This window comes from Natator depressus, chromosome 1 (genome assembly GCF_965152275.1).
Source record: "Natator depressus isolate rNatDep1 chromosome 1, rNatDep2.hap1, whole genome shotgun sequence".
Taxonomy (NCBI): Eukaryota; Metazoa; Chordata; order Testudines; family Cheloniidae; genus Natator; species Natator depressus.
In genome coordinates, this window is record NC_134234.1 from 214,760,136 (window position 1) to 214,787,198 (window position 27,063).

At 44.0% G+C, this 27,063-nt stretch overlaps 1 protein-coding gene across 6 annotated transcripts in view; it reads right to left on the reverse strand.

Annotated features, from left to right (window-relative positions):
- The window catches only part of RIMKLB (ribosomal modification protein rimK like family member B), an 82,350-nt gene that overhangs the window by 4,194 nt on the left and 51,093 nt on the right, over positions 1-27,063 (reverse strand). For 2 of the 6 annotated variants that reach the window (XM_074935069.1, XM_074935087.1), the window contains 6 exons: positions 21,880-22,110; positions 19,818-19,904; positions 16,981-17,184; positions 10,403-10,548; positions 5,961-6,037; positions 5,365-5,545 (listed from right to left, as the gene is read on the reverse strand). In XM_074935069.1, coding sequence (XP_074791170.1) covers positions 5,365-5,545; positions 5,961-6,037; positions 10,403-10,548; positions 16,981-17,184; positions 19,818-19,904; positions 21,880-22,110 — 926 coding nt within the window. Of the gene's footprint in view, positions 1-4,448; positions 4,994-5,364; positions 5,546-5,960; positions 6,038-6,064; positions 10,549-16,980; positions 17,185-19,817; positions 19,905-21,879; positions 22,111-27,063 lie in introns of those variants that run through there. The other 4 variants (XR_012635834.1, XR_012635835.1, XR_012635833.1 and 1 more) reach the window with 3 other exon arrangements.

Genomic DNA, 27,063 nt, shown 5'->3' on the forward strand with positions numbered 1-27,063 from the left:
TTTAAGATTTTTTAAATCCTGTGACCGTGAAACTGACCAAAATGGACCACGAATTTGGCAGGGCCCTAGTTATGAGACTGACGAACGTTTTTGGTTAGGGGACTGACTATTACCTGCCCTCCTCGCGCCCCTTGGTTTTCCTGTTCCACTCACGCTCAGGGTAAAAAACTGTCATTTTACCACGAGAAACATAGCGGCATTTTTAACCAGAATGACCATCTGTCTCCATGGACAGGAGCTGTGCTGGTTTCTACACCATGCCCATCCCCAGGTCCACTGCAACACTCAGTTTTTCTCCTCCATCTTGTGAAGGCTAAAAAGCCTTTTCCACAGGGGAGGAGGGTGGGTATATTTCCTATTTTCTTCCTCTCAACGGACAGATGGGGAGCGCTAAGGCTGAGAAAGTTCCATTTTAACCGTCTTGACTCCACTGCTGCTGAAACATTCACCTATGCTTTTGACTCTGCTTGCCTTGACTATCACAATCTGCTCTCTGGCATTTCAGTTTCTTAACTCTAAATACAAGAGCCTTCTTCTCTAAAGCTCCTTGCTATCTAGAACAGCATTTGTGTATCACTCCACTGACCAGAACTCTCTCTACAATTCTCTACTCAAAACACCTTTCCAATTTGCATCTAGACCTTAGTTTCTTGTGCCCTCTGCAATGACCTCAGGTCAAATCGTGCTTACTTCCCACATAGTAAGTACTCCAGATGGTTTTAATGGGACTACTCAGATAAGTAAAGAAAACAGGATTTTGCCCTTAGTATTTAACCAAGCGTAATATTTAAGTGCAAAGTGAACAGGGGATAGTCTTACTGAAGAAAAAAGGGACAACGGTGTATTATTCACTGTTTGCATTTTAATCACATCCAAGTAACATTTCTGCCATATCAATGTGCTATAACCACAAGAACCTTCTTTTGGACTTTAAGACATTCTGGTGGGACAAACAGCAGAACAGTCTGTCTTGCCAGTTAACAACAGAGCTATTTTAGAAGGCAGGTTGCACATTTTACAAGTTACTTCTAAGGTACTTGATTTAGAAGCCAAATACAGTGAGGTATGCTGTAGATTTACAAAGTGTTCATTATAACTAAAGGGTCATACATTTTGTTGCTTCTGAGGGCTGAGTGTATTGGACATACCAGGTTCTCCTTGTAGCCCTTTAGTCCCCATAAACTACCTGTGTGCCACCCTCTCTATTTCAGGGACTCCCTGTAACCCTCATCAGCTCCTCCCTCTATGCCAGGGGCAAGGTGTGCCCCCTCTCACTTCTTTTGTCTGTCTGTCTGTCTGGGAGGAAGACAGACAGAAACATGGATGCCATCAGGCTGAGTGTTAGGCTAGGTCTACATTGCGCAACTTACAGCGGCACAGCTGTGCTGCTAAAGCCTTACCGCTGTAAAGCATGCAATGTACCCGCTCTTTGTAGGCAGGAGAGCGCTCTCCTGGAGAGAAAACAAAACCACACCCAACAAGGGGCAGTAGCTTTGTCAGCAGGAGAGCATCTCCCACCAACAAAGCGCTGTCCACACCAGTGCTTTTCGTTGGTAAAACTTTTGTTGGTCGGGGTGTGTTTTTTTCCCTCACCTGAGTGACAAAACTTTTACTGGCGAAAGTGCAATGTAGACATAGCCTTAGACCTTGCTTTGCATAGCCAATGAATAGGTAGTTTCCAGTAAGTATCTTTCGCTTCTGTCTTCCATGAAGACCACACAATATCCTTTCCACTGTATTTCTAGGGTGTCTATCACATACAGTATTCTAAGTATCATAACATTTACATAGTTATATGGAGAGTGGATTTTATAATGGCCTCCGCTATTTACCTCTTCCTAGCTCAATAGCTTTTTGCTTACCATGTTGGGTTTGTTTTTGTTGCTGTATTAATTCCTTGTATCCTGTTATTATATAAAACTTTTTGATATTCTATATAACAAGTCTAATCAGACAGGTTTTCTTTTTTAAATGAATTCCATCACTGATTTTAAATATTTTGAAGCCTTTTTCACATTTCACATTGTAAGCAATTTAGCTTTTTGCACTTCACTTACCAACTTGACTTACTGAACTAGATCAAGACAAGGTGGGTGAGGCAGTATCTTTTATTGGACCAACTTCTGTTGGTGGAAGGGACAAGCTTTCAAGCTACATGGAGATCTTTCTGAGGTCTGGGGAAGGTAACCAGAATGTTCAAGTTAAATACAAGGTGGGACAAACTGTCACACATAAGGGTTTGGCAAGCATTGTAGGAGACCACTTAAAATGAAGTGGGAAATTAACACATCTGCAGTCATAGGACAAAGGAAGGTAGTAGGCAGCAAGGTATGTTAGAAATTGTTATGAGTCATAAAATCAGTATTTCTGTTATGTCCATGGTTTTTGTGTGTCTAGCAGAGTTACAAAGTTACCTTCCCAGGTTCATCTTTTGAAGATGCTTTGCAGGTTTCCTTTGAGGAGAGGACTCATATCCTAGGACCAACATGGCTACAACAACACTGAACCTGGTGGGTTAGTTTCACTTTATATTCACATGCACCAGTACAATGGTAATGGGGACAGTATAAGTCCCAAGGAGACAACTACTACTTATTTATTATTAATAATAATAAAGTATCATGGAAAATATGTCTACTCACATTAAGATTTTGAAAAATGTTTTTTCTAAGGAAATAATGTGCTGAACTGACTAGTACACTCATCACTGCTCTCTACTGGCTGGAATCAGAATGGCTTAACTGTGTCAACCTCTATCCTGCTAATGGCATGTCCTTCAGTTCAAGCAGCTGAGCCCTGTGCATTTACTGAAGGAGGATCTCCGCTGTTGCTGTGAAATTTTGAGTGGCCATGGTGTGCAGCAAAGTGACAACTGTGGCATCCTAGGTGGCACTGACTTGGACAATAAAACTAAGATATACAGCTAGTTGCATGCTACACAATATGTAGTTAATGCTCCCCACATACAGTAAATGGATGAAAACCTGTCAGAATACTACGATGAGAGCACTTGAGATTAAAGAGGTGACAGATTTTAACGTACACAGGAAAGTATCTTGGGGGAGGAAATGCTAAATATATTTATCAAGTGGCGTTTATTATTATAAATGAATACACAGAAAGATTCCAGAAAGGAATGTATATAAAGTGAATAGCACACAGAGTAGCTAAGCATATTGGCTATGAGTCTTGTGGCTTCAGGGCTGATCACTGGCTGGGGGTCAGGAAGAAATTTTCTCCACATTTGACAACAAGTAGTATTATGGGGGCTTATGTCTCCCTCTGAGATATCTAAGTGTTAGCCCATGTCAGAGGCAGCTGGAAGTGGGATGCTGAATGTCAGACGACACTAGTTGAGAAGGGCCAAGGTGTCCATTCTACTATGACAATTCCTATGATGGGTAAGAATTGAGTAAAACCACACTCACCATTCAAAGTGACAGTTCAAGCACTCTGCCTCTCTCCTCTGTCCCCCTTACTTCAGTTAACATTTTGCAATCCATCTCTCCTTGAATTGTAGGTTTCGCAGGTCCCAGCCACATTAGTTCCTTCTTCTGCTACTGCCACCTACCAGTTTTATTATTCTGTTGCAGCAGAAGGGCATATAGAAGAAGTTCTTGTTCAGCACTCACATAATTACACAATAGGGATCCCTTTGTCTAAGTTGCCAAGACTTATTCAAGTTTCTCCAACATCCTCCCTTCACCCAACACCCTTTGCAAAGTACTGGACACAAGCAAGATTAGTATCAGGCTTTGAAAGCCATTCCAGCAACAAGGGAGGGGCGGGAGAGTAGAGGATCGAGACATCAGCTTCAGTGGACTGAAACAGCTTTTCTTTTCTATGCTTCCCACCAAAGACTGTTTATAAACACTATAGGGCTTAATGTTTTCTACCACCAAGAAAACTTTGAAGAAATATGTTAACTGTGGGTCTGAGCTGCAAAGTCTAGAGGCAAGTTCAGATCTGGTTAACTGAAGGGTGATGGGGGTAGGAGGAGGGTTCAGACCTATCTTTAAAGAGTATTACAAATCTGCAGATCTTTCCCCAAAACAGAAGACACCCAGCCACATGCCTGAAAGCCTACTGTGTCTTACAGCAGCTGATTCACAAAAATATACACAAATAAAGGAATAGGCCTGCCCAGTGGTGAGACGAGAGAAGTGGGCGTGTCTGAAAGGAAAAAGCATTGGAAATGTGAGTATAACAGGTCTGTACAATTATCTTGCATGTGAAATTAAAGGCACAAATTCTATACTCTGTTATACCAGTGAAAATCTGGTCATTTCACTGATACTTCAGATTAGCATAACAGAGCAAAATTTGGCTCCATCTAAAATTACTTCCCTCCCTCCCCCCCCACATTTTGTTCTAAGTATTGCTGCTCATGCAAGCTGAATACACCAGCACCGTTTTTTTCTAGAGCACAGAGGAAACAAATTGAGATGGTCACAAGTAGAATTTTTTTAATGCCTACAAAGATCAGAGTTATTCACATATACAAAAAGTCTTCAAAAGAAGGGCAAGAGTACCTAGAAATAAATTATACGAGGGAGCACTTGTAAGCCAGCCTGAAGTGTCATACTCGCCCTGCTTAGAAACTCCCTCTGATACCCACTTCACCTCTTTGCTTACACCTGTAGAACACAGAATCTCTTACCCCACAAGGGATTTGGGAGGCTACACTGTCAACATCTGCAAGGTGCATTGAGATCAGTGGATGTGAGGCACCACAGAAGGGCAAATTATTTATTGATCCTTGGATATTATAGTTAGGGGGATCATTAAAAATGCCCAAAACAGATACAGTCAGCCCAGATGTGGTTCTATTTAGCAGAGGTATTCTCCCATTTGCCATGTCCCCCATATCTGCAAAATTTTAACCCTAATCCAACCTTTTTAATACTAGTTTTCCATACCTTTCAACTCCTAATTGATGCTGTTAAACTTTGTGCTCACCGTGCACCTGGGAAGCACCATAACCCTGTGAAAACTTAAGCCAGAATAGCATATTGGAAGGAAAAAGTAGAGAGATACACAGAGGATGGTCAAATTTGTGCAGTTAGACATCATCCCTCCAATCATTCTGCCACAGCAGTGGTATTTAACCCACCCTCACAGTGGTTCACCTGAGCACATTAAGGGAGAAACCCTGAAAAATTTCTTAAAATCTATCTTGTACAAGTGGGGGTGGGGAAAAGAAGGAAAGTAGGATTTGCTCTCTAAGCCTCATTACTGAGGACATCCTTTGAGAAGCTTCATCAAACTAGTGGGTGGATGGTGGAAAATGGGAAGGAAGAAAGGCAAACACGTGAGGGTTAAAAAAGAAAAAGAAAAGAAAAAGAACAGAAAGAGTGAATTTACCTGCCAACAGGTCGGTTTTGGATGCCACCAAACTGCTGCGTTTACTGTTTTACCAGCTTGCATTACTGGGGAGAAAAGTTTAGGAAGGAACATTCTCAAGGACTTTTCATAAGCTCTCACTCTCGCCATCAGAAAGGGGAGAAGGGAAGTTTTTCTCTGGATTGTTTGACTTTTTTGGCTCCTGAAAAGTTTTGCAAAGAACAGTAAGAAAGTGCGAACTGTTAGAACACGTCTTTTTTAAAAGAAAAAAATAATACACACAAAATAGAACAATTTCAGTTAAACAAAATTACAATGCCCACCCAAAACCCACGCTTCACTTTCTGACGTTCGTTTAAACAAATGAAAAAAACCCAAACATTTCAACTGAAAATTGGAACACAAGGGGTTTGGAGATTACCAAACAGTGGGCTAAGATCTGCCATCGGAACACTCTCCAAGGTCAAGAGAGACGTAAAAGAAAAAAAACAAAACAAAACAAAACGGAAAAGGCAAACACTTGGTTATAAATCCTGCAACGTGTTAACATTTTAAAGGAATTCCTAGAATAGTGAAAAATTAAAAATGAAGAAAAAAACAGTAGCAGCAGAGGTTACCTGTCTGAGCACCTACAATTCCATAGAGAGAACAGGAGTGGGTCGTGTGTCTCACACCAGCCATAAAGCCCATAAACCTTCTCAAAAAGAGCGAGCCATGAGAAAGATATTGTACACACGGGTTGCTTTCACAAAGTCTCTCTAAGCCCGTGAGGCCCCTTACATATTTAACCAACTAGGGCTTTTTGCATTTGAGGAAGAAGAGAGGAGATTTAGAAAGTTATTGATATCACATGTGGGATTTAAAAGTCCAGTGCAACATTTGAAGAAATGTCCTTTTTTTTTTTGGCCAACATAAACAGTAGTTCCAGAGGCGTTTCCTGGGCAGATATCACACATGAAAGACTGCAAATGTGAAGCAGGAGGGGAAAAGCCATCAAAGCATGACCAAATAGCTCGGAGGGGGTGGAACACCAAAAAAATAAATAGTCCATGTGTATACAGAGCGTCACTCTTCCATCACGTGTTACAGATGAGGCATTGTAGCATTCCAGAGAGGGGTGATTTTATAAAACACATCAAAAAAATTAAAAAAAAATACTTAATATACAAAGCCATACAGACAATTTAGAATTAAACATGGTAAACAAAGAATTGTAAACATGTGACCAAATCACACAGCAGAAAAATTCACAACCCCGCCCCTCCCCAAATCACTGTTACAAACAAGATGACAAATTCCATCAGGTTTAAATTAAGAAAACTTATTTCTGCAAACAAAAGTTTCTGCTTGGCTCACTCAAGTTTCTCTCCCCTCCCTTAAAAAAAAAATATAGATATATTAACAACTCATGCATCACGATTATCTGTATCAGCCCTTTTTTTAAAAATCCTCAGGTGTATCTTGATTACGTGTCCTTTCCAATATAAGCTTCCAAACCAGAATATGACAGGTAATGTTAGCTCTATTAAGGCACTAGAATATGGAAAGCGTTCTTTAGGATGTGGAACTGAAGAGAGCATAGCACATAGTGCTGAGCTGTATAGTGTTTAGATGTGATGAGAGACATCTCTTGGTTAGCACAGGCTTGATTTTTTAGTTGTATTACAGGCATACATGTGAAACCCATTTTTTCTTCTCCACTATATACATCTCACTGACCACGGGACAATGGGTAGGTTGCAGGGAGGAACCTACAAGATTGATTCAAATAGACAAAGCTTTGAATCCTCAGCAAGGCTTTCCATAAGCAATATCAAGAATTACTGTCTACATGAATGTGTGTAAAGTTTTAACTCCTGATCCTCCCCCATAACAAGCACTACCCATAGACTTTTCTCCAATCTTGTAAAAGAAGCACCAATCGCACAAAAGGATCTCATCACAAGGGAGCCAGCCACAACATAATACCCTTCTGTCCATTTGCTTGTGTGTTTCAGAATAAAAGTATGTGTACCACTTCACAAATCTGTATCACTCTGAAGTGTGAGTAGGAAATTCTAAAGGCGAGATGCATTAAGAAGTCCCTGCTGCCACAGCCTCTTTCCCTCAAGCAATGTGGGGACTCAAGACAGCTCAGATCATACAGCTGTTAGCAGCCTCTTTCCAGTAAGTTATCTTTGCAAACTGTGACAGTTGTGCAGAGGCCCTAGCTGATTACTTCCAGCTGGCATGGAGCTGACTTATCCACCCTCCCTCACTTATATCCCCCACAGGTGCTCACAGTGTGTATATTAAAGTAGGGCTGGAAACTGCAGGCTCAATCAGGGTCTCAAAGGGAATACAGAACACTATTTAAAAAACAGCTCCTTAGTAAGCAGATGAGGGGAGAAGAGCCTGTAAGGAGGCAGAGCTTTCCCACCCAGTAATTAGAAAGTTGGGTTGGATGTAACCTGTACTGGGGTGTACTGATTTTTTATACAAGGGAAAACCTTTGTTTTCTTTTGTTATAATCTGTGCACTTGAAGGTTCAGGAATAAAACCTCAGAGATGACCTTGACTGTTGAAACGTCTTTTGTTGCTGGGTCATCTGGATCACTCCATCAGCTAACATCAACAATCAACCTTCCACTTGTTTTTATTAATAATATTTAATTCTACAAAAACCCCTCATTTTATTACATTCCTTTTTAAAATTAAAAAAACTGTACAAATAAGCATGATCAAACCTCCATGAAAGCAGGTTAATACTGTTCTGTTTATTGCCTCTTGAAGTCTCTCTCCGTAGTGTCCATGAGTTGTGTTTGTTTAAGATCCGAGTGAGCGACGGTAAAGCAGCAGAGCAGCGGAGAGGTGAGGAGGGGCCACAGGGGTAGGAAGCGCAGAGCCTCAGCGGATACATGGGACATGCTCCTTTAAAGTATCCAGATAACAGCAGCATTGCACACACACAAACACCCCTCCAAACCCTCTTTTCACAAAACCATCTTTCAGTCACAAACGTTTTACTTTTTTTCCCCTAAAAAGAGGCGCATATATATATATCTATATATATATATATATCTATATATCTATCTATCTATATCTATAGTTCCAGTGCTTTATGAACCCAGAAGGAGGGAAGGAACAAGCAGGAGGTGAGGAGGAGGAAGATGGGGACTTCAAAATGGACCCAACACTGCTGTTTTCGTTCTTTGTTTCCCAAAACTGCTCAAATTGAATGAGAAAATGCACAGCCAGAAGGACTGAGGAAAGAAAATCAGTCAGCCTGAAAAAACGAAACTGAACAGCCCCAAACCAAAAAGAAATAAAGCAAAGCACACACACACACACAGGGTCCAGGATCCATCTATTCATTGCTTGTGGCCTTTTATATTTTTATTCTAGCTGAGCCCCCTTTTTTTTTTTAATCTGCTGCATAGTTTCCCAAAGCCAAGAACTGTGTATTTTTCCCCTGGATCCATGTTTTGGAGCTCAGCTGACATCAGAGTTGAGACATTTTCAATGTGGAAAATACAAGCCTAGTAATAGTGGTAACGAACCAACTTCAGCTTTATCCTAAATGTCTGAGGTTTTAACCAACCTTTTCCCTCCTCCACACCCTACCACGTTTCCCAGGAAAAAAATGACAAAAATAAAAATGATTTACAGGCTTCAAGTCAGTGTTTTGTTAAATAGTTTGTGGTGTTCTCACTTTGGCCACTGTTAAAGATGCAGGCATAGAGAAGGGTGTGTTGGACTAGCATGTATTAAAAAAATGGAACATTAACATAGCATCTCTCTCTCAAAAAGACTAAAACACTAACAAATACAAGTCAATGCACATTTGTTTTAAACTAGTGTAATTCTTTTTCACATTGGATTAAACATTATTTTGTACACCGAACATTACAATGCTGTTTATCTCCTCCAATCGTGCAAAAATAGTTAAAACGTGCCACTTCTGCCATGAATGAGAACATGACTGATTCCTCTACACACCGGCCCCAGGATTTAAAATGATAAAAAACACAAATTTAAAAAACATCCCTCCCTCAAAAGCTTTATAAACAAATATGGACACATTTTTGTGGACACATGCCAGTTAATACTGAGATGGCAGAAGTCGCAGGTTTGTACTGAAAGCTCAAGTTTCCTGTCCCTGCCCCATCACTTAAGGCCAGATCCTGCAAGGTCACAATGGGCTGATTTTAAGAGATGCTGAACTTTCACAGCTCCCACTTACGTAAATGGGAACTGCAGCTGCTCAGCACCTTTGAAATATCAGACCTTAAGCACCCTCAGCTCTCTTGGAAACTAAAGGCACTCAAGCAATTCACAAGATCAAGCTCTTAAAGAGGCAGGAGAGAGTCCACAGCTGCATTAGTTCACAGATGCTTTTGGAGAATTGCAAGATAGCATTCCAAAACCAGAAGTGTGAATTGCGCTGTAATATTTCCCCATCAATACACAAGTTCTGTGATAAGCTTGGGACCACAGCTGCACATAAATAAAATCCCCACGTGGGTTTGAACTGGGTATCACTGACTAGAGATTGGCTGCCAAAAAATGAAACCAATCATATGTTCTGGAGGATTAAAAAGTAAGAGCAGCAATCAGAGAATATGCACCTTTTAATCTCACTCTTTTGACTAATTCCCTCCCCACTCCATTCATCTCCCTGAGCTTCTCTGATAAACAGCATTGCAAGTTGGTTTAAAAAAAATTTACAAGAGTTTTGTTGGTCATGTATTTACACGTGGCATCATTCCACAAGGAGTTTGATCTCATTGGCTAATAGCTGGTTCATGTTGAATAAAGCCCCCGGGAGCTTGGTGAGCAACTCTCTCTCCGTGGTCTCAGGGTCGCTGTCGACAGAGCTGGAGCTAGCACTCATATTGTCGACAGCGGCACTAGCTGGAGGGCCCAGCTCTGGCTCGCTAGTCTCGCTGGCCGTGGACACCACAGAGAGCAAGGACATACGCCGCGTCAAGCGACCGGGGGGAAGGAGAGAAGCGGCATAGTCCGCTATGATACCAGCTACATCTAGATTACAAGCCTTGTCAAAGGCAATGAAACCTACATTTGCATTGGCCTCACAGACGTAGAACGAGCCATCATCTTTCATCAGTAGGTCGATGCCACACACGTCCATCCCCAGGATGTTTGACACCTGGACTGCCAGCTGCTTGCCTTGTTCACTCAGTGAGCACATCATCCCTACACCGCCTGGCAAAAGGGAAAATAAGGGTCAGCCCTCAGGCTGCGATCTGGTCAAATGTCACCTGCTGAGCATGGTAGGGATGGCTCAGTTCTTGGATGGGAAACATCCAAGGAAAATCCAGAGTGCTGCAGGGAAGGGTGTGACCACTTTTGGTCAGGAGGGATATCAACACATTTTTTATTTGTAGGGGTGTTAAAGCTGACCTGCAAATTAAAAAAAAAACGCCATGTGTCTGTTTTGCTTCTTTGTTCTGTTAGAAGGTGGTCTGACACAGTGTCATCCCTCTGCCCCCCACCTAAGAGCATTGCTTGCTTCTCCTATTAGCTACTCAGATCTTTGCTATGCTGGAAGACTATGGTAACTGAAGAATCAGTGATACGACATCAAAAAAGATAAGCCTGAAAGCTAAGCAGTTGAGGAAACAAGAAAAACTAAAAATTCATTTAACATTTAAGACAGATTATTCTTAAAAATTAGATTGACCTAACTACATCAGTGAGGGCTGCGAAAAATTTTGCACCCTGTCCTACATATTTAGCACGACCTAACGCATTCTGTGGAGATAGGAAGCATCTACACTATGGGCTTGGCTACACTTGCGAGTTAGAGCGCATTAAAGAAGCCCTGGGCGCACTAGCTCATTACCCGTCCACACTGGCAAGGCACGTAGAGCGCTCTGACTCCACGGCTAGAGTGCTCCTGGTACTCCACCTCAGTGAGTGGAACAACATTTGGTGCGCCCCCCACTGGAGCACTGCAGCACCAGACACCAGACACCCTGGTCTGTTAGTGCGCTCTGATCGGCCTCCCAAAGTGTCCCACAATGCCTGTTCTAACCACTCTGGTCATCACTTTGAACTCTACTGCCCTGCCCTCAGGTGACCAACCATCAGACCCGCCCTTTAAATTCTCTGGGAATTTTGAAAATCCCCTTCCTGTTTGCTCAGCCAGGCGTGGAGTGCTCTCAGAGAATCTTTCTAGGTGACCATGCCTCCACCCGCCAGGCAATCCCCAATATGGAGCAATGGCAAGGTGCTGGACCTCATCAGTGTTTGGGGGGACGAAGCTGTACAGTCCCAGCTGCGCTCCAGCCGTACCTTCAGGCAGATATCAAGATACATGATGGAAAGGGGCCATGACCAGGACGCACTGCAGTGCAGGATTAAAGTGAAGGAGCTGCGGAATGCCTACCACAAAGCCCGCGAGGCAAACAGCCACTTTGGTGCTGCCCCTGCGACCTGCCGTTTCTACAAAGAGCTGGACGCAATACTTGGGGGTGACCCCACCTCCATTCCGAGGACCACCATTGACACTTCAGAGCCCAGTGGAACAAGACAGGAGGAGGAGAAGGGGCAGCAAAGCAGGAGCGAGGGTGCTGAGGCAGAGGAAGACACCCCGGAATCCCTAGATGCATGCAGCCAGGAGCTGTTCTCAAGCCAGGATTAAGGTAGCCAGTCGCGGCGGCCAGTGCTTGGGGAAGGACAAACATCAGAGGAGGCTCCCGGTAAGTGGCTTTTATTTTGGGAAAGAAATTATTCGGTGTGGGCTCTTGGGGCAAGGAGGGCTATGGCTGCATTGATGCCTAGATGCAGAATAGGGCGTTGATGTGCTCTCTCACATCACGGTAATCGGCCTCAGTGATCTCTTCAAAGGTCTCGTCCAGAACTTGGGCAATGTGCTTGCGCAGGTTTCTCGGGAGAGCCACTGTGGTCCTTGTCCCAATAATGCTAACTTGTCCGCGCCACTGTGCCGTGAAGGGCGAGGGGATCATTGCTGCACACAGGCAAGCTGCATATGGGCCAGGGCGGAAGCCGCATTGCAGTAGAAGACCCTCCCTTGCTTCCCAGGTCACCCTCAGAAGTGAGGTATCTTCCAGGATGAACTCCTGTGGAAAATGTGGGCACAGTGTTCAGTATAGGGGCCCCTGCCGCTGTTGGCTCTCCCCAAGGCACAGAAACCCAGAGGACAGTACAGCCGTGAAACAGTCAGTCACACTTGACCCTGTGCTTACTCATCATTTTGGGGCTCCCGGGAGTTATGTGCGCTCGCTTTGGGACAGGCAAATTATGCTATTGTGTAGACTGTGCTTGCTCTTAAATATGGGGGAATCATTGCTCTGTCTGGTGTGAACAATGCTGCCTCCGTTAAGTGTTGCATTTTGCCTTTACAAATGCAACCTTGAGATCTCAGCCATCCATGTTATCACCGGCTGAAAGACTCCAAAGAATCAGAAAGAGGCCACGTGGAAGCAAGGAAGACATGTTGCATGAAGTAATGCAGCATTCAAATAATGAAAATCAAAGTGCAGGAGTGGCGGGACAGTGAAAGGAGGATCCGCCAGCAGAATGAGGAGCACCAGCACAAAAGCGCGGTGCTCCGGCAGCAAAGCATGGATCGGCTGATAAGCATAATGGGGCGCCAAGGGGACTTGATCCAGGCGCTCATAGCCATGCAGGCAGAGCACTACTGCGCCCGCCCCCCCTGCAGCCCTTGTCCCAAAACTCTTTCCCTTGTGCCCCCATGCCACCTCCCACCCACTTTCCCCAACATCTGGGTTCTTACCGCCACCAGCTGCCTCCAACACCTGTAGCTTCACCACCTAGCATTGAAAACTACGACCCTTATCCACTGCACTCAACCCCCACCGCCATGCAGTATAGCCATCCTGAAGAGCAGCACTCATTGCACAGCACTCCAGACAGGAAGGCCGAGTAACATAACAGGACATACGCAAATCTGTGATTGTACCGTTCCCCACTCCACCCCCTTGCCCTTTCTGTTTCCCAAGCAGTTGTGTTTCTTTTCAATAAATGGATTTTTTGGCTTTGAAAACATTCTTTATTATTGCATAAAGTAAAAGATACCTTAGCCCAGGAAAGAAACAGGCACTGCAAGTCAGCATAGCAGACACAGAGTGCTACTAACATTGGAACCACTGCACTTCGCTCCCGTGCAGGGCACCAGACATTACCGGTGGCTTTCAGCCTCAAATTGCTCCCTCAAGGCATCCCTAATCCTTGCAGCCCCACGCTGGGCCCCTCTAATAACCCTGATCTCTGGCTGTTCAAATTCAGCCTCCAGGTATTGAACCTCCGAGTTCCATGCCTGAGTGAAGCTTTCACCCTTCCCGTCACAAATGTTATGGAGGGTACAGCACATGGATATAACCACGGGGAAGCTGTCATCGGCCAGGTCCAGCTTCCCATACAGACAGCACTAGCGGCCCTTTAAACGGCCAAAAGCACACTCCACAGTCGTTCTGCACCGGCTCAGACTGTTGTTGAACCGCTCCATGCTGCTGTCAAGGCTCCCTGTGTAGGGTTTCAAGTGCCAATTGCATTAAAGAGTAAGCGGGGTCTCCAAGGATCACAATGGGCATTTCCACTTCCCCTACGGTGATCTTCTGGTCTGGGAAAAAAGTTCTGGCTTGCAGCTTCCTGAACAGGCCAGTGTTCGGAAAGATGCGTGCATCATGCACCTTTCCGGGCCAGCCTGCGTTAATGTCAATGAAACGCCCACGGTGATCCACAAGCGCCTGGAGAACCACAGAGAAATAACCCTTCTGATTAACGTACTCTGAGACTAGGTGGGTTGGTGCTAGAATTGGAATGTATGTGCCATCTATTGCTCCTCCTCAGTTAGGAAAACCCATTTGTGCAAAGTCATCCACAATGGTCATGCATGTTACCCAGAGTCAAGGTTCTTCTGAGCAGGATGTGATTAATGGCCCTGCAAACTTGCATCAACACGATTTAAACGGTTGACTTTCCCACTCCAAACTGGTTAGTGACCGATTGGTAGCTGTCTGGAATTGCCAGCTTCCAGATTGCAATAGCCACCCACTTCTCCACCGGCAGGGCAGCTCTCAATCTTGTGTCCTTGCGCAGCAGGGTGGGGGCGAGCTCCTCACACAGTCCCATGCACAGTCCCATGAAAGTGGCTTTTCTCATCTGAAAGTTCTGCAGCCACTGCTCCTCATCCCAGACGTGCATGATGATGTGATCCCACCACTCAGTGCTTGTTTCCCGAGCCCTAAAGTGGCATTCCACAGTGGTGAACATGTCCATGAATTCCACAAGCACACTCATGTCATATGCGTTACAAGAGTCGATATCGTCGGAGCCCTCACTGTCACTTTGGATCATAAGGAATAACTACGCTGCCAAATGTGATGTGTTGGCAAGACTCATCAGCATACTCCTCAGCAGTTCAGGCTCCATTTCCGCAGACCAAAAGGGAAGGCAGAGCGCGCAGTGCAAAAAATGTTGAAAGATGGCGCCAGATGTGGACTGAGGCACAGGGATTGCTGGGATGCGAACCGATGCATCACAGGGCATTGGGACAGGATCCAGAATGCCCCGCCCCCTTCCCACAAGCCACAGCGCCAGAATGGGAAGAGGGGCTCTGTGGGATAGCCGCCCATAATGCACCGCTCCCAATGCCGCTGCAAGTGCTGCAAATGTGGCCACACCAGTGCGCTTGCAGCTGTCAGTGTGGACAGACTGCCGCGCTTTCCCTACTGCGCTCTCTGAAGGCAGGTTTACCTCAAAGTGCTCTACATCTGCAAGTGTAGCCGTGCCCTATGACACCACAAAAAGCACAACCGCAGCGCTGTAGTTGTGCCACTGTAGTGCAAACAATGCCTTACTTAATTCAAATGCCTAATGAATATTTGAAAGAAAGAGCATCTTTGTTGAAGATTTAGCACCCCGCCCTTTAAGCCAAAGTGTGGGCTCCCAATACACATCTCTAAGCACTCTTAAGAAGCTTTTGAACAAGACCAGGGAGGACCAGACATAGTATTCCAAATATTGCTAAGGTCAAAAGTAAAATAACATTTAACAAAAACCTTTTAAGGCCACCTTTACTCAGTATAAAGCAATCTTCTCCACCCCACACAAAAAAACAAAAGGGAGTACTGCTGACCCCATATTTTAAAAATCTTTTGCAGATTTCTTAACTCCAGCGTCCAGGTTGAATTCTAGCTTGGACAGCAGTTCTTCTGATTCCCTACAATTCCCCTTGCAGATTCAATTGTATATATATTAATTTCCTGTACTAAAATATTATACAGCACTGCTGTTTAATGTTAAAACAGCTGCCCCAGAATGGCTGTATGTCAGTGGTGGGTGTTTAAGTGTTCAGAGGTATATCTAGATTTCAGACATGTATGCGCACGTGTTTTGCCAAGCTCTTTGGGATCTTTGCTTTAGTGTGCTATATACACTAATGGCCTGATGTTCAAAGCTCCCACTGGCTTTAATGAGAACCGTGGATGCTCAGCATCTTAGGAAGAATTAAGCTATAGAGTATGCTATCTGAAACACCTTTCCTCAAGTCATCTCTCAAAATGAGTCATGTCTCCTAGTATCTGTTACACTGAAAATTCCCCAGTTATTCAAACATTTTTGATCTCCCATAAGATTTGAAGCTGTACTGCATGTGAAGGAGGTGGTAAAAATGGGGCCCAGCCAGCACCAACTCTCCCCCCACAGCGCTCCCCAGACCCAGAACTATGCAGGGGAGGACCCCTTCCCCCCCACCAACTTTGAGGACACTAAGAGCCATGTGTCTTTGGGAAAGAAATTGCATGGAGGAGCCAGCCAGAGACTGAAGCTGGTCCAGCACCTGCAGAAAACACTTTAAGCAGGGGCTGACAGACACTGATGTCAGACAGCTCTCTCCAGTTTTCACTCTGAACATTCTCTCCCCTGTGCTGATTGGTTTGCTCCAACCCCTCCCATCCCCTTCTTTCCTGTGTCTTTCCACCTAGTTCAGCAGTTCTCAAACTGTGGGGCGCAAACCCATTTTATTGGGGTTGCCAGGGCTGGTTTAGACTTGCTGGGGCCCAGGGCTCAGGTTACAGGCCCCCTGCCTGGGTCTGAAGCCCTTGGGCTTCGGCCTTGATGCCCCCCAGCCTGGGAAGGTGGAGGTGGAGCTTGAGCTTCAGCTTTGCCTCTCCTCCCCTCCCGGGATGGCGGGACTTGGGCAGGCTCAGGCTTCGGTCCCCTCTCCTTGGGTCCTGTAGTAATTTTTGTCGTCAGAAGGGGGTCATGGTGCAATGAAGTTTGAGAACCCCTGATCTAGCTTATCCCCTTCTAATATAACCCCACTGAAAGACCAAAAATACCATGGCACTAACATGACATTTGCCACCATTGCATCATTCACACTGCTTATGTGTCCTATCTTTTTCTCCCACACTGTCTTATCTATTTAGACTATAAGCTCTTTGTCGCAGGGACTGTCTTATTCTATGTTTGTACAGTTCCTAGCACAATGGGATCCTGTCCTCAGGTGGCCCCTAGACATTACTGTAATAAACATCAATAAATAAAAAATAAAATGTGCAACTTCTCATTTAAATTGGGGTTGCCACTCATCTCCCATTGGGCTCCACAAATTCCAATCAAGACCACAAACAATGTCATTCCTACCAAGTGAGCAGTTGCTCTGCATCCTCCCATCTGTTGAGCAGCGCAGCATGGTCCCCACCACGCGGCCGCCTACCACGATGACACGAACATCCTTGCCATGGGACTCCTTGACATATTTCTGGAACAGGTAAGGGGCCTCATGACGAATTAAATGGCTCAGGTCTGCCAAATGGTGCTTATCTCGTGCCAGGAATACAGCTTTGCCTGTTCCAAGAGAAAACATTGAGAGTGGGAACTGGGAACAAGGGCAAGAGCCACTAGACTTGTCTTGTGTTATAGATTCAGCACATGAAGAATCTCCAAAAAAACTGCCTATCCTCATGAGCTGGATATATTTTATATCCCTTTACACATTCTCCTGTGTAGATCAGTACTCAACTGCGTCAGTGCTGCTGAATGTACCAAGTACTGAGACAGTCAGGGTGGTAAGTCAGCCAAAAAAGCTCTTTAATAGAGAAACTGGGCCTTATAACTCCCACCCCTTTTGGGACAGGTGCCTGATAAGACAGGAGAGGAGACACAAACCACAGAGAGAAGCACACATGCAACCAACAGCACAACCTCTCCCCATTTCAAGCAGAAAGCTGGAATTTCAAGGTATAAAAAGAAAGTTAACTTAGAACTCTACACAGATGCACTGTAGGAAGTATGGCATTAGTCCACTGCTGTAAAATCATCATAATAATACATGAGGAAAACAGCACCCTGTACCCACAACATCCCAGTAGTGGGGTGACAGACATCCAATGGAACATAAGGTTTTAGAGAGAAATGTAGCTGTGACTGACACTGATGGAGCTGATAAAATGAGACAACTTCAGCAGCTTATTCCACTAAAAATAACGTGGGGCATACTGACAGTTGGTGAAAGAGGGCCAGCTTGTTTCTTTAGAAATTCAATGCCCCTTGCCAGCAAACTATTCTGAAGACTTACTTCAGCCAATCTCTGATTTGTTCTTTTTACTCCTCACTTTGTTTCCTCAGCTCACCTCACAGAGACTTCCCATCCCTCCACGTAATCTCCCCAGTGTCTGTGAAAGGCACTTCTGGAACAGTCTCCACTACTCTGTAGTTCATTTCCTTTCCTTCATCAGCCTTATCTCTTAATTGCTCTCCTCCTCTGTTGACACCTCTTGTATTATATGGCACATTAGATTTACATTTTGCAGTAAGGCACCACCAATTTATGTGGCAGAGCTTCACTGAATTATGCTGCAACATTACTGCATTACAAAATCCCTTGATAAACTGCCTCGTTTAACGAGGAAATGGGGAAAAAAAAAAAGCAGAAGGAAGAGGAGATGAAGTACTGTGTTGGGGGTACCACCTCAGCAGGCTCTGCTCCTTCAGGGCTTAGGGTCTGTGTAGCAAAAGACTCCTATGTAACATGGAGCTGCTAAAGCCAGCAGTAATGGAGCACTGCTTCGGAAGGATTTAAGATGGTACTGGTACCACCTACTCAGTCCCGGTCCGCACTTAAGCTCATTCTCCTCATGCTGCTGCTTATCCCCTACTTCCCCACTCTCCTAGCTACCGTGCTCCCAAAATGGGGATGAAAAAACCGAGGACTTGGAAGATGGTAGGAAACTGCCCATTTCAGTGGGATTATGTGGTACCAGAGATGTGTGGCATTTTGATAAAAAACTATGTGCCCATTTGCACTGATGCAAGTTGCACTGCTAATGGCCTTAAGTGTGCGTGGTTAAATTCATTCACCATATATAACATGTAAGCCACTGTTTTCTAAAATATCATTTGCTATCTGCTGTTCTGTATTTAACTTCAAAGTATTTGGGGGGAAGCTTTTCATCTAAGAATTCATGCCACTGAAACGACACCGCACAGAGACACTGGATTAAGTGTGCTTTAAAGTACCCCTTATAAACAGGGGTTTATGCAAGCCCAGATTGGAGAAGAAAAAGAAATTTGATAGCTGTAAGCTATCTAATTGATTATATTTAGTAGATCTAATCAGCAGAATACCACGTAGTGTCAAGTTAAATCCTGGGTCCCACATATTCCACAGATATGAAATTCACCCTTTACTGCATAATCATGCTCCAGAGTCTAAGGCTCTGGCTACATAAGAAACTTTCATCACTAACTAAAATCAGGTTTTAAAGTTCATTTAGTTAAATTGGTGCAATCCCCTGTGCGGAAACACATCGGCTTACATCTGTCTTCATTTGATAATCTACTGATTTAACATTAAGATAAACTGATTTAACACTTAATATTTAAATTACAAAATGAGGTTCTTATTCAGTTATTTGAAGCTGCTGCTGAATCTGCACCAAACTCACAAAATCAGAAATCCAGTTGTAGAATTTAGGTCCAGTTTGGTACTTAATGCCTTGATTAAACTGAAACCTGACTATTGGCAACGCGAAGTAGAAAGAAAAAGATATTAAGATTCACTGAACTGAGATGTAGTCTCTTAAGCTTATTTAGAAATTTCCCCTTAATTCCACTACTATTCCAAGTCCTGGAGCCTCTCTCCACAGTTGTGCCCGTGCCACTCACTCAAAAGCTGTAGAAACCTTCTGCTGTTCCAGTCCTGGCTCCTCACACGGCTCTGTGAATGCACCACATGCAGGACCCCTGTTATTTCTATTCTATGTTCCTTGAACAAGTTACCAGCTGATTTAAAAACTGCCTCCCACGTTTGAAGTCTGTTCAATGCTCAGAAGCAATTCAGAAGTTGGAAGGATTCAGAGAAGGAAATCAAAGTCTAACCCCCAACATAAAGCCTCTTCAAGCCCCTTTCCCTTCACCACACATGGAACCCTGGAATGCTGGTTACCACCCACGCTTCTTCCCCTCATCCCTGCACCCACCTCGGTGACCCCGTGTGTTCTTCACCACCATGGGAAACTCCAGCACCTCCGCTTCATCAATCATTTTGGCAAAGTTCTCATGACCACCTGACAAGAAGAAAACCAAGAAACGTTATAAATTGCCAATCAGATACTACCAATCTAATCTGTGACTGCTGGATACAGACTATACCCCTTCCACCTCTGGTCTTGAAGACAGCAGTGTAGGCCAAAGGTTAACAGAAGGCAGGTCATTCAGAAGGGCCAGCACTTCCCTGACACATGTCATCTATGAGACATTAACCCGTAGTAATTGGGAAAGGGTATTGTTGCCCTTATCTCATCTTCCTTCCAAATATGCCCCAATACTCCCTGGAACTCCTGATCCCTACCCATGAGGATAAACCCAATCCCCAAATCTTAATTCCCCCGAACTCTATTGTTCTTTCCTGCTCCCTATTCCTTCTCCATGTTTATCAACTCCCACCTACCTGCCTCCCATCCACCTGGCAGGGAACCAATAGGGGGATGCTCTGGAGACACAGGTCCATCCTCGCTACGTGTAGCAGGGGAACAAGATGTGATACAGGGACCAGCACCCCCCAAATCCTGTCCCATTCTACCTCCCCAGATTCCTAGATCTGAGTTCCTCACATCTCAGCCTGCCCCCCTAACTCCGGGACTAATGTTTCCACTCCTCCATCCCACTCCATCTATAAAGCCACTAGAAGAGTCATTTTTAAATGTTGTTTACCTGATAACAGCCTAATGTTAGGCTGTTACCTGATAAGCTCAATTCACCCTTCATTCAGAGGGCTGACTGTAGTGTGGGGAACAGAAGGGAGGGGGTTAGAGGGAGAGAGAATGAGAGCCCTCAGAGGCTTGTGCAGTAAAGCAGAGGACTCAAGTCAGGGCGATGGTTTGAAAATCAGCAGCAGCTGCTGCCGCCCTGGATTTTGCTGCTCACAATGGAATATGAACAGCTCAACATCTCCTGCTTTTCTTGGCAATGCCACCCTTTACAAGCCACCTACCACTTAAACAGAAGAGAGGGCAACCCTGAATCCAATTTGTTATATAGACAGGGTGAGCTGTGCAGGATGGGAGACACTCTCTCGTTACCCCTCATGCTTCATGTCCCCCTTTCTCAAAGGGGCAACACACATCTCTCCTTCCCCAACAGTTGGGACGTCTGAATCTCTAATGCAAGGACACAGTCACTTTTCAAATAAGTATCTGTTTTATTTATATCACATTAGTTTATGTAACAGGTGGACAGATTTTATTCATGGATCAGTTCTCCTGTTAACTGAGACTTTGTATGACAGATCCCATTACTAGAGCCTGTTGGTGTTTCTGCACAGAGACAATAAACTTCCCCCTTTCCTTAGCAGAAAAGGAGGCTGAGAGGGAATCTTCCATTCTTAAATACATTACAGTTAAAAACAAAGAAGTTCCCATACTAGATCAGAGCACAGATCTATTTAGCTTAGTATCCTGTCTCTGACAGTGGCCAGTACAAGACACTTGAGGAAGGTACAATAAAACCACTTGTAGACAAGGACTGAGTAATCATCCCGTAGGAGAAATTATCTTCCTAATACCAGACAGTTTTTGATAATAAAGCACGAGGATTTGTAACCCTTATGCATTTTTTCCTATCCAATATAGCTGTGGATGTTCTTGATCATATACATTTCTAATCCTTTTTCAAATACAGCTAAATTCTTGACTTCAGTAATGCATCGAGTTCCACACATTATCTGTGTGTTGAACAAGGGACATAGCTTTTTCATCTGAAGATATCCAAGTATTTTAGATAATAATCTTCACAATACCCCACCTTACAGATGGGGAAAGTGGGGCATGGAGTCTAAATGACTTGCCCATGGTGTCACAGCAAAGCCCAAAATAGAACAATCAAGCAGTCCTGACTCTCAGTCCCCAATCTAGCCACTACACAACACTCCTCTAGGGCAGTTACACACTGCAACCCAATAATAAGGGCCTTGCCGAACTTGACTAATGTCCCACCTACTATAAGTGCTTTTAGTGTGTTGCCCTTTTAACCCAATGGGCTTACCATAGGAGAAGGTGTCTGGGAGAGGCACACCATGACCAGCCAGCTCCTGGAAGGTCCAGAACTTGTTGACGCAGTTGAGGATGGCTTGGGGCCGATTCATCAACCGGCAGCCCATCTTCTCCAAGTGGCGAAGGACCGTGATGTCACTGTCGCTCTGGACCCAGGGTGTTGGCACACGTACAACCACCACCTGTGGATAGGCAGTAATGAGCTCCCCATTCACCCGGAGACCTACAGAAGGGAAGGAAAGAAAAGCCATTCCAATCAACTCCAAGGGCTCAAGAAGATGACAGATGGATAAACAAAGCATAGAAATAATTATAATACCAGATCACACCATCGATCCATCTGTATTCTGCATCTAACAGATGTCTAACGCCTTATGTTTAAATGGCACCCCGTTACTCTTATAACAGACCTAGTCAACTGTGCCACTTTGTACACAGAGGCAAAAAATCCTTCCTGTCCCCCCCCACTGATATATTTAAAACTAGGTCTCGACAATCCTGGACTAGCCCTCAGAGTGATGAATTATTAGAGATGGGGAAAATACCAATCTAATCCAACAATCTGTGTGTCTGGAGGGATGGGGTGGGGTGGGAGGGAAAGTTGGAGTGAAACAAGTTGCAGGAAAGTAAGTATGATGGCCTTGCTTTTAGAAGATGTCAAGTCTCCTGAGGAGGACCTAGCAGATGACAGTGGGTTGGGAGCTGAGAAGTCATTTTGACCATCTTGTCAGGTCAATAAAGTGAAAACTGATGGAAACTCATCAGTCAGTGCAATTCACTGAGGTGATGACACTTGCTATTGGTACCGTAATGGTTAAAGGAGGAGAGAAGAGATAGGAAGAGAGATAACAATGCGCTTAGATTTCCATAAACAATGGAAGCCAGCTGGAACAATTTAAATCTGGTACTGTGTATTTGCTGACTATCCCCATAACAAAAAAGGGTATTTATTTTTAAAACAGGGCTGCAAATCCACAGTATACTACTGCTATATTGACAGTTTGCGTTTCATTTTGCTTTTAAGGAGCACTTGAATTAATGCTTTTTCTTGGAGACAGGTCTTTTCTGCTCCTCTTCCTCTCATATCCCTCCTCCCACCTAAGATACATTTCAGATTATGCCTTTAATAGAAAGGAGAAGCCACCTCTACCCTGCAATGCATGGAGAAAGACACCCTCCCCACCTTCACATGCACACAGACACAGAACCTTTTTTTTTTTTTTTTTTTGGAAAGAGTAGAAACAGAGCCATTCCCAAAACAGATCCCTTTCCCCAATCCCCTCTCCTACTATTGTGCGTGCGTGTATATGTGTGTATATATAGACACACACATATATATGCACGAGAGAGAGCACACACAAGAGGAAGGCTTCTCTGAAAGCTCACCTCATTAGCACCGAGCACTGCCGCATTGCAGCTGACATGACTTGCGTGTTTAAGCAAGCAGGCTTCACACCACCATTTTACAGTGTTTTCTCAAACAAGATTAGAAATAGCCACTGCAAAAAACCCAAGTGGGATGCAAACATCAGGGAGAGGGCCACCATCTCCTTCAACATGAAAAGGAACTCTGATTTGGCAACCACGGAACTTTGACGTTGTCAGAACAATTATATAGTAGCATTCTCCATTAGACACACTCTTCCCCGCCTAAATCTCCATTCACACCCACTTTTCACTATCCTATTTACATGCATGTATTGAGACACATGGAAGTTGAGTAACAGTTTACATTAGTGAGAAGTGCTTTTTCAACAGTAGCCGTTGTATATTTTTGTGTTGTGAATTGGAATTATGCAGTTTTCTGATGAAAAAAATCTCTCTCAATCCATTTTGGCATTTTCTCTTTAAAATGGAATCTACTCAATTTAGTAGGTTTTGGCTTCAGGAGTTTGCAAAAGGGATGCAGCAATCTGAAGGAGAAGTATAAACCACCTCCAATGTCCTCCTAAATATTTTGGACCAGATTTGACTGTTACAACTGGTATAAATTCAGTCAGGCCATCAGCTCCCATGGAGTGACACTGGAATTACAATGATTTAACCAAGAGGATAATCTGGCCCTTTGTTTAGATTCAAACTGGTCTGGACACTGTTCTCTCCAGAACAAAAAGTATTTTCTCTCCCTTTAGAGAAGACAGTTTAAAAACAAAGAGGAAAAAGGCACTCAATGAAATGTATAATTTGAGTCACCGCTACTGACGCGCACCATAAAAATTAGCTGCAGTCTCCCAGCAACGGAGTACTGCAACTAGAGGCAGCTCCATTAAGGTAAACAGGAAACCCAGATCCTGCCATTTTGAAAAAATAAGCTTTTATTTAGCATTGGCCCTGAGATGCAGTCATTTGTAGTTAAATGAACATCCAGGAGAACTGAATGCCCTGATGAGTAGATTTATCAATCCACGCCTTAGGTTGTGGGGCATGCAGCAACATGTTTATGTATATGACTGATTAGCTTTTCAAAGAACAGATCTATACATACAATACGAAATAAAAACCAAGATACCAGAGAGTTATAGGAAGTGACTGAATGGCTTGAGAATTTGGCAAACAGTATGCAGGGTATCTCACCTTTAAGTACTGGAACCATTCTGGCCTTTGGACAGAAGTAATAAGTTACTTCCCAGGCTATTTGGCATCCTACGTGAAATGAATTCGTTTCAGGCCAGCATTTAGCAGGCATTTGTCCATATACAAAAAAATCCTGAACATGACTAACTGGCTGCCTTGGTGGCAGTGTCAGGCTACATCCACCCTACTGCGGGATCGACACTGCTGTGATCAATGCACTGGGCGTCAATTTAGCGGGTCTAGTGAGACCCACGAAAACAACAGCACAGAGCTCTCCGGTCAACTCCAGTACTCCACAAGGAACGAGAAGAGTAAAGTAAGTTGACGGGACAGCATCTCCCATCGACCCAGCACGGTGTAGACACCGCAGTAAGTCGACCTAAACTATGTTGATTTCAGCTACGTTATTAACGTACGTTATTCAACTTACTGTGGTAGTGTAGACATAGCCTCATGAATAGGCCAGGTAGACATAGCTATCCACTAATCCTCAGCCCTAGCAGGTTTAGCCACATTGGGAGGAGGGACACATGTATTGACACTTCCTGTACTTCACTGGTATCCACTTGGGGCCTTTTGCCAGCAAAAATGTTCGCTTTAATGCGGGGGGGTGGGGGTGGGGGTGGCCAATTCCTATATATGTAATGATTATAAAGCACTATGGGATTCTTTGGCACAAGTAGCTCCTAAGACTACACGAGCTTGAACAGCACCATAAAAAACAACAATCTTACATTTAAATAGGGTTTTACACTTAGTAATACAGCCATTCCTTAGCCCTCCTCTGCAAGGCAGATGTCTCCACAATAGAATGTGGCAGTTCTAACTCTACTCAGTGAATTTAATTCACTGTATCCAGATGATGCTGTAAGAGGAATTTTAGCAATGCACAATGTAATTACTTAAGATGGAATTTTGCCAGGATACTTCACTCTTGGGGGGGGGGAGTGGGGGTGGAGCTACAGAGCTTCAGTGCTCGCTCTCACATGAAGGGTGGCCTCTCAAAACAACATCTGATAACTAAGACAGAAAAGCACTCCTTGAATCACTATTACATTCATAAGAGCCAACCCTATTTCGATGGTGAGCTAGATGGGATAACAGCTGCCTCTCCACAAGCTGAACTGACTGCCATTTTATGCATTTCTCTAGGAAAAAATGCTTTCTCCCCATCTCTTCACACCAGAGGTCTCTCTAGCTGCTTCATTGTGACAATCCATCCATTAACCACCTTTTCTGCAGAAAAGGCAACTGTTCCTAAGACATGAAACATTTAAAGAGGGAAGATTACATTCCAAAGAAGTATCAGAGTAGCCGCCATGTTAGTCTGTATCCACAAAAGGAGGATCCACAAAAACAACGGCATCTTAAAGCAACAGTGGCACATTAAAGACAGATTTATTTGGGCATAAGCTTTCATGGGTAAAAAACCCCACTTCTTCATATGCATCTGAAGAAGTGGGGGTTTTTACCCATGAAAGCTTATGCCCAAATAAATCTGTTAGTTGTTGAGCTTGGAAAGAAGGTGGGGACAGCAAAAGTTGAAACATTTAAACACTGATACATCTTCTTTGGAATAATGAGGAGTCCGGTGGCATCTTCAAGACTAACAGATTTATTTGGGCATAAGCTTTCATGGGTAAAAAACCCCACTTCTTCATATGCATCTGAAGAAGTGGGGGTTTTTACCCATGAAAGCTTATGCCCAAATAAATCTGTTAGTCTTGAAGATGCCACCGGACTCCTCATTATTCCAAAGAAGATGTATCAGTGTTTAAATGTTTCAACTTTTGCTGTCCCCACCTTCTTTCCAAGCTCAACAACTATTATTAGTGTTTCAGCCACATAGCCATCTGTTTCTCTCATGCTTCTGAAGCTGCTAGGTTGAGACTGCAGATATACTTTTGCACTGAGGGCATTATAGTTCACTGAAAAGGACCAAGCTATTTCAAGACACCACGTCCAGGTCTGATCATCATCTTAATTCATGCACCAGAAGTATTTGATGGCGTCTGACATCTTTATAACTCACTATGTCTACCTTTCTCCCCCCAAATCCTTTACAAACTCTACAAGAATCACTTCACCAGTAGCTGTTCAGATGTGACAACAACATAACACTTCCTGTCCTCAACTGGAAACACGATTCTTCACCACAGTTTAAACAGTGAACTTTAGGGAGAGAGAAAGCTATTCAGAAAAAGGGTATAATACCCCCATGGAGTTGCAAAAATTGCCAAAAGATTTTAACAAGTTTTATAGAATCATAGAATATCAGGGTTGGAAGGGACCTCAGGAGGTCACCTAGTCCAACCCCCTGCTCAACGCAGGACCAATCCCCAACTAAATCATCCCAGCCAGGGCTTTGTCAAGCCTGACCTTAAAAACTTCGAAGGAAGGAGATTCCACCACCTCCCTAGGTAACGCATTCCAGTGTTTCACCACCCTCCTAGTGAAAAAGTTTTTCCTCATATCCAACCTAAACCTCCCCCACTGCAACTTGAGACCATTACTCCTTGTTCTGTCATCTGCTACCACCGAGAACAGTCTAGATCCATCCTCTTTGGAACCCCCTTTCAGGTAGCTGAAAGCAGCTATCAAA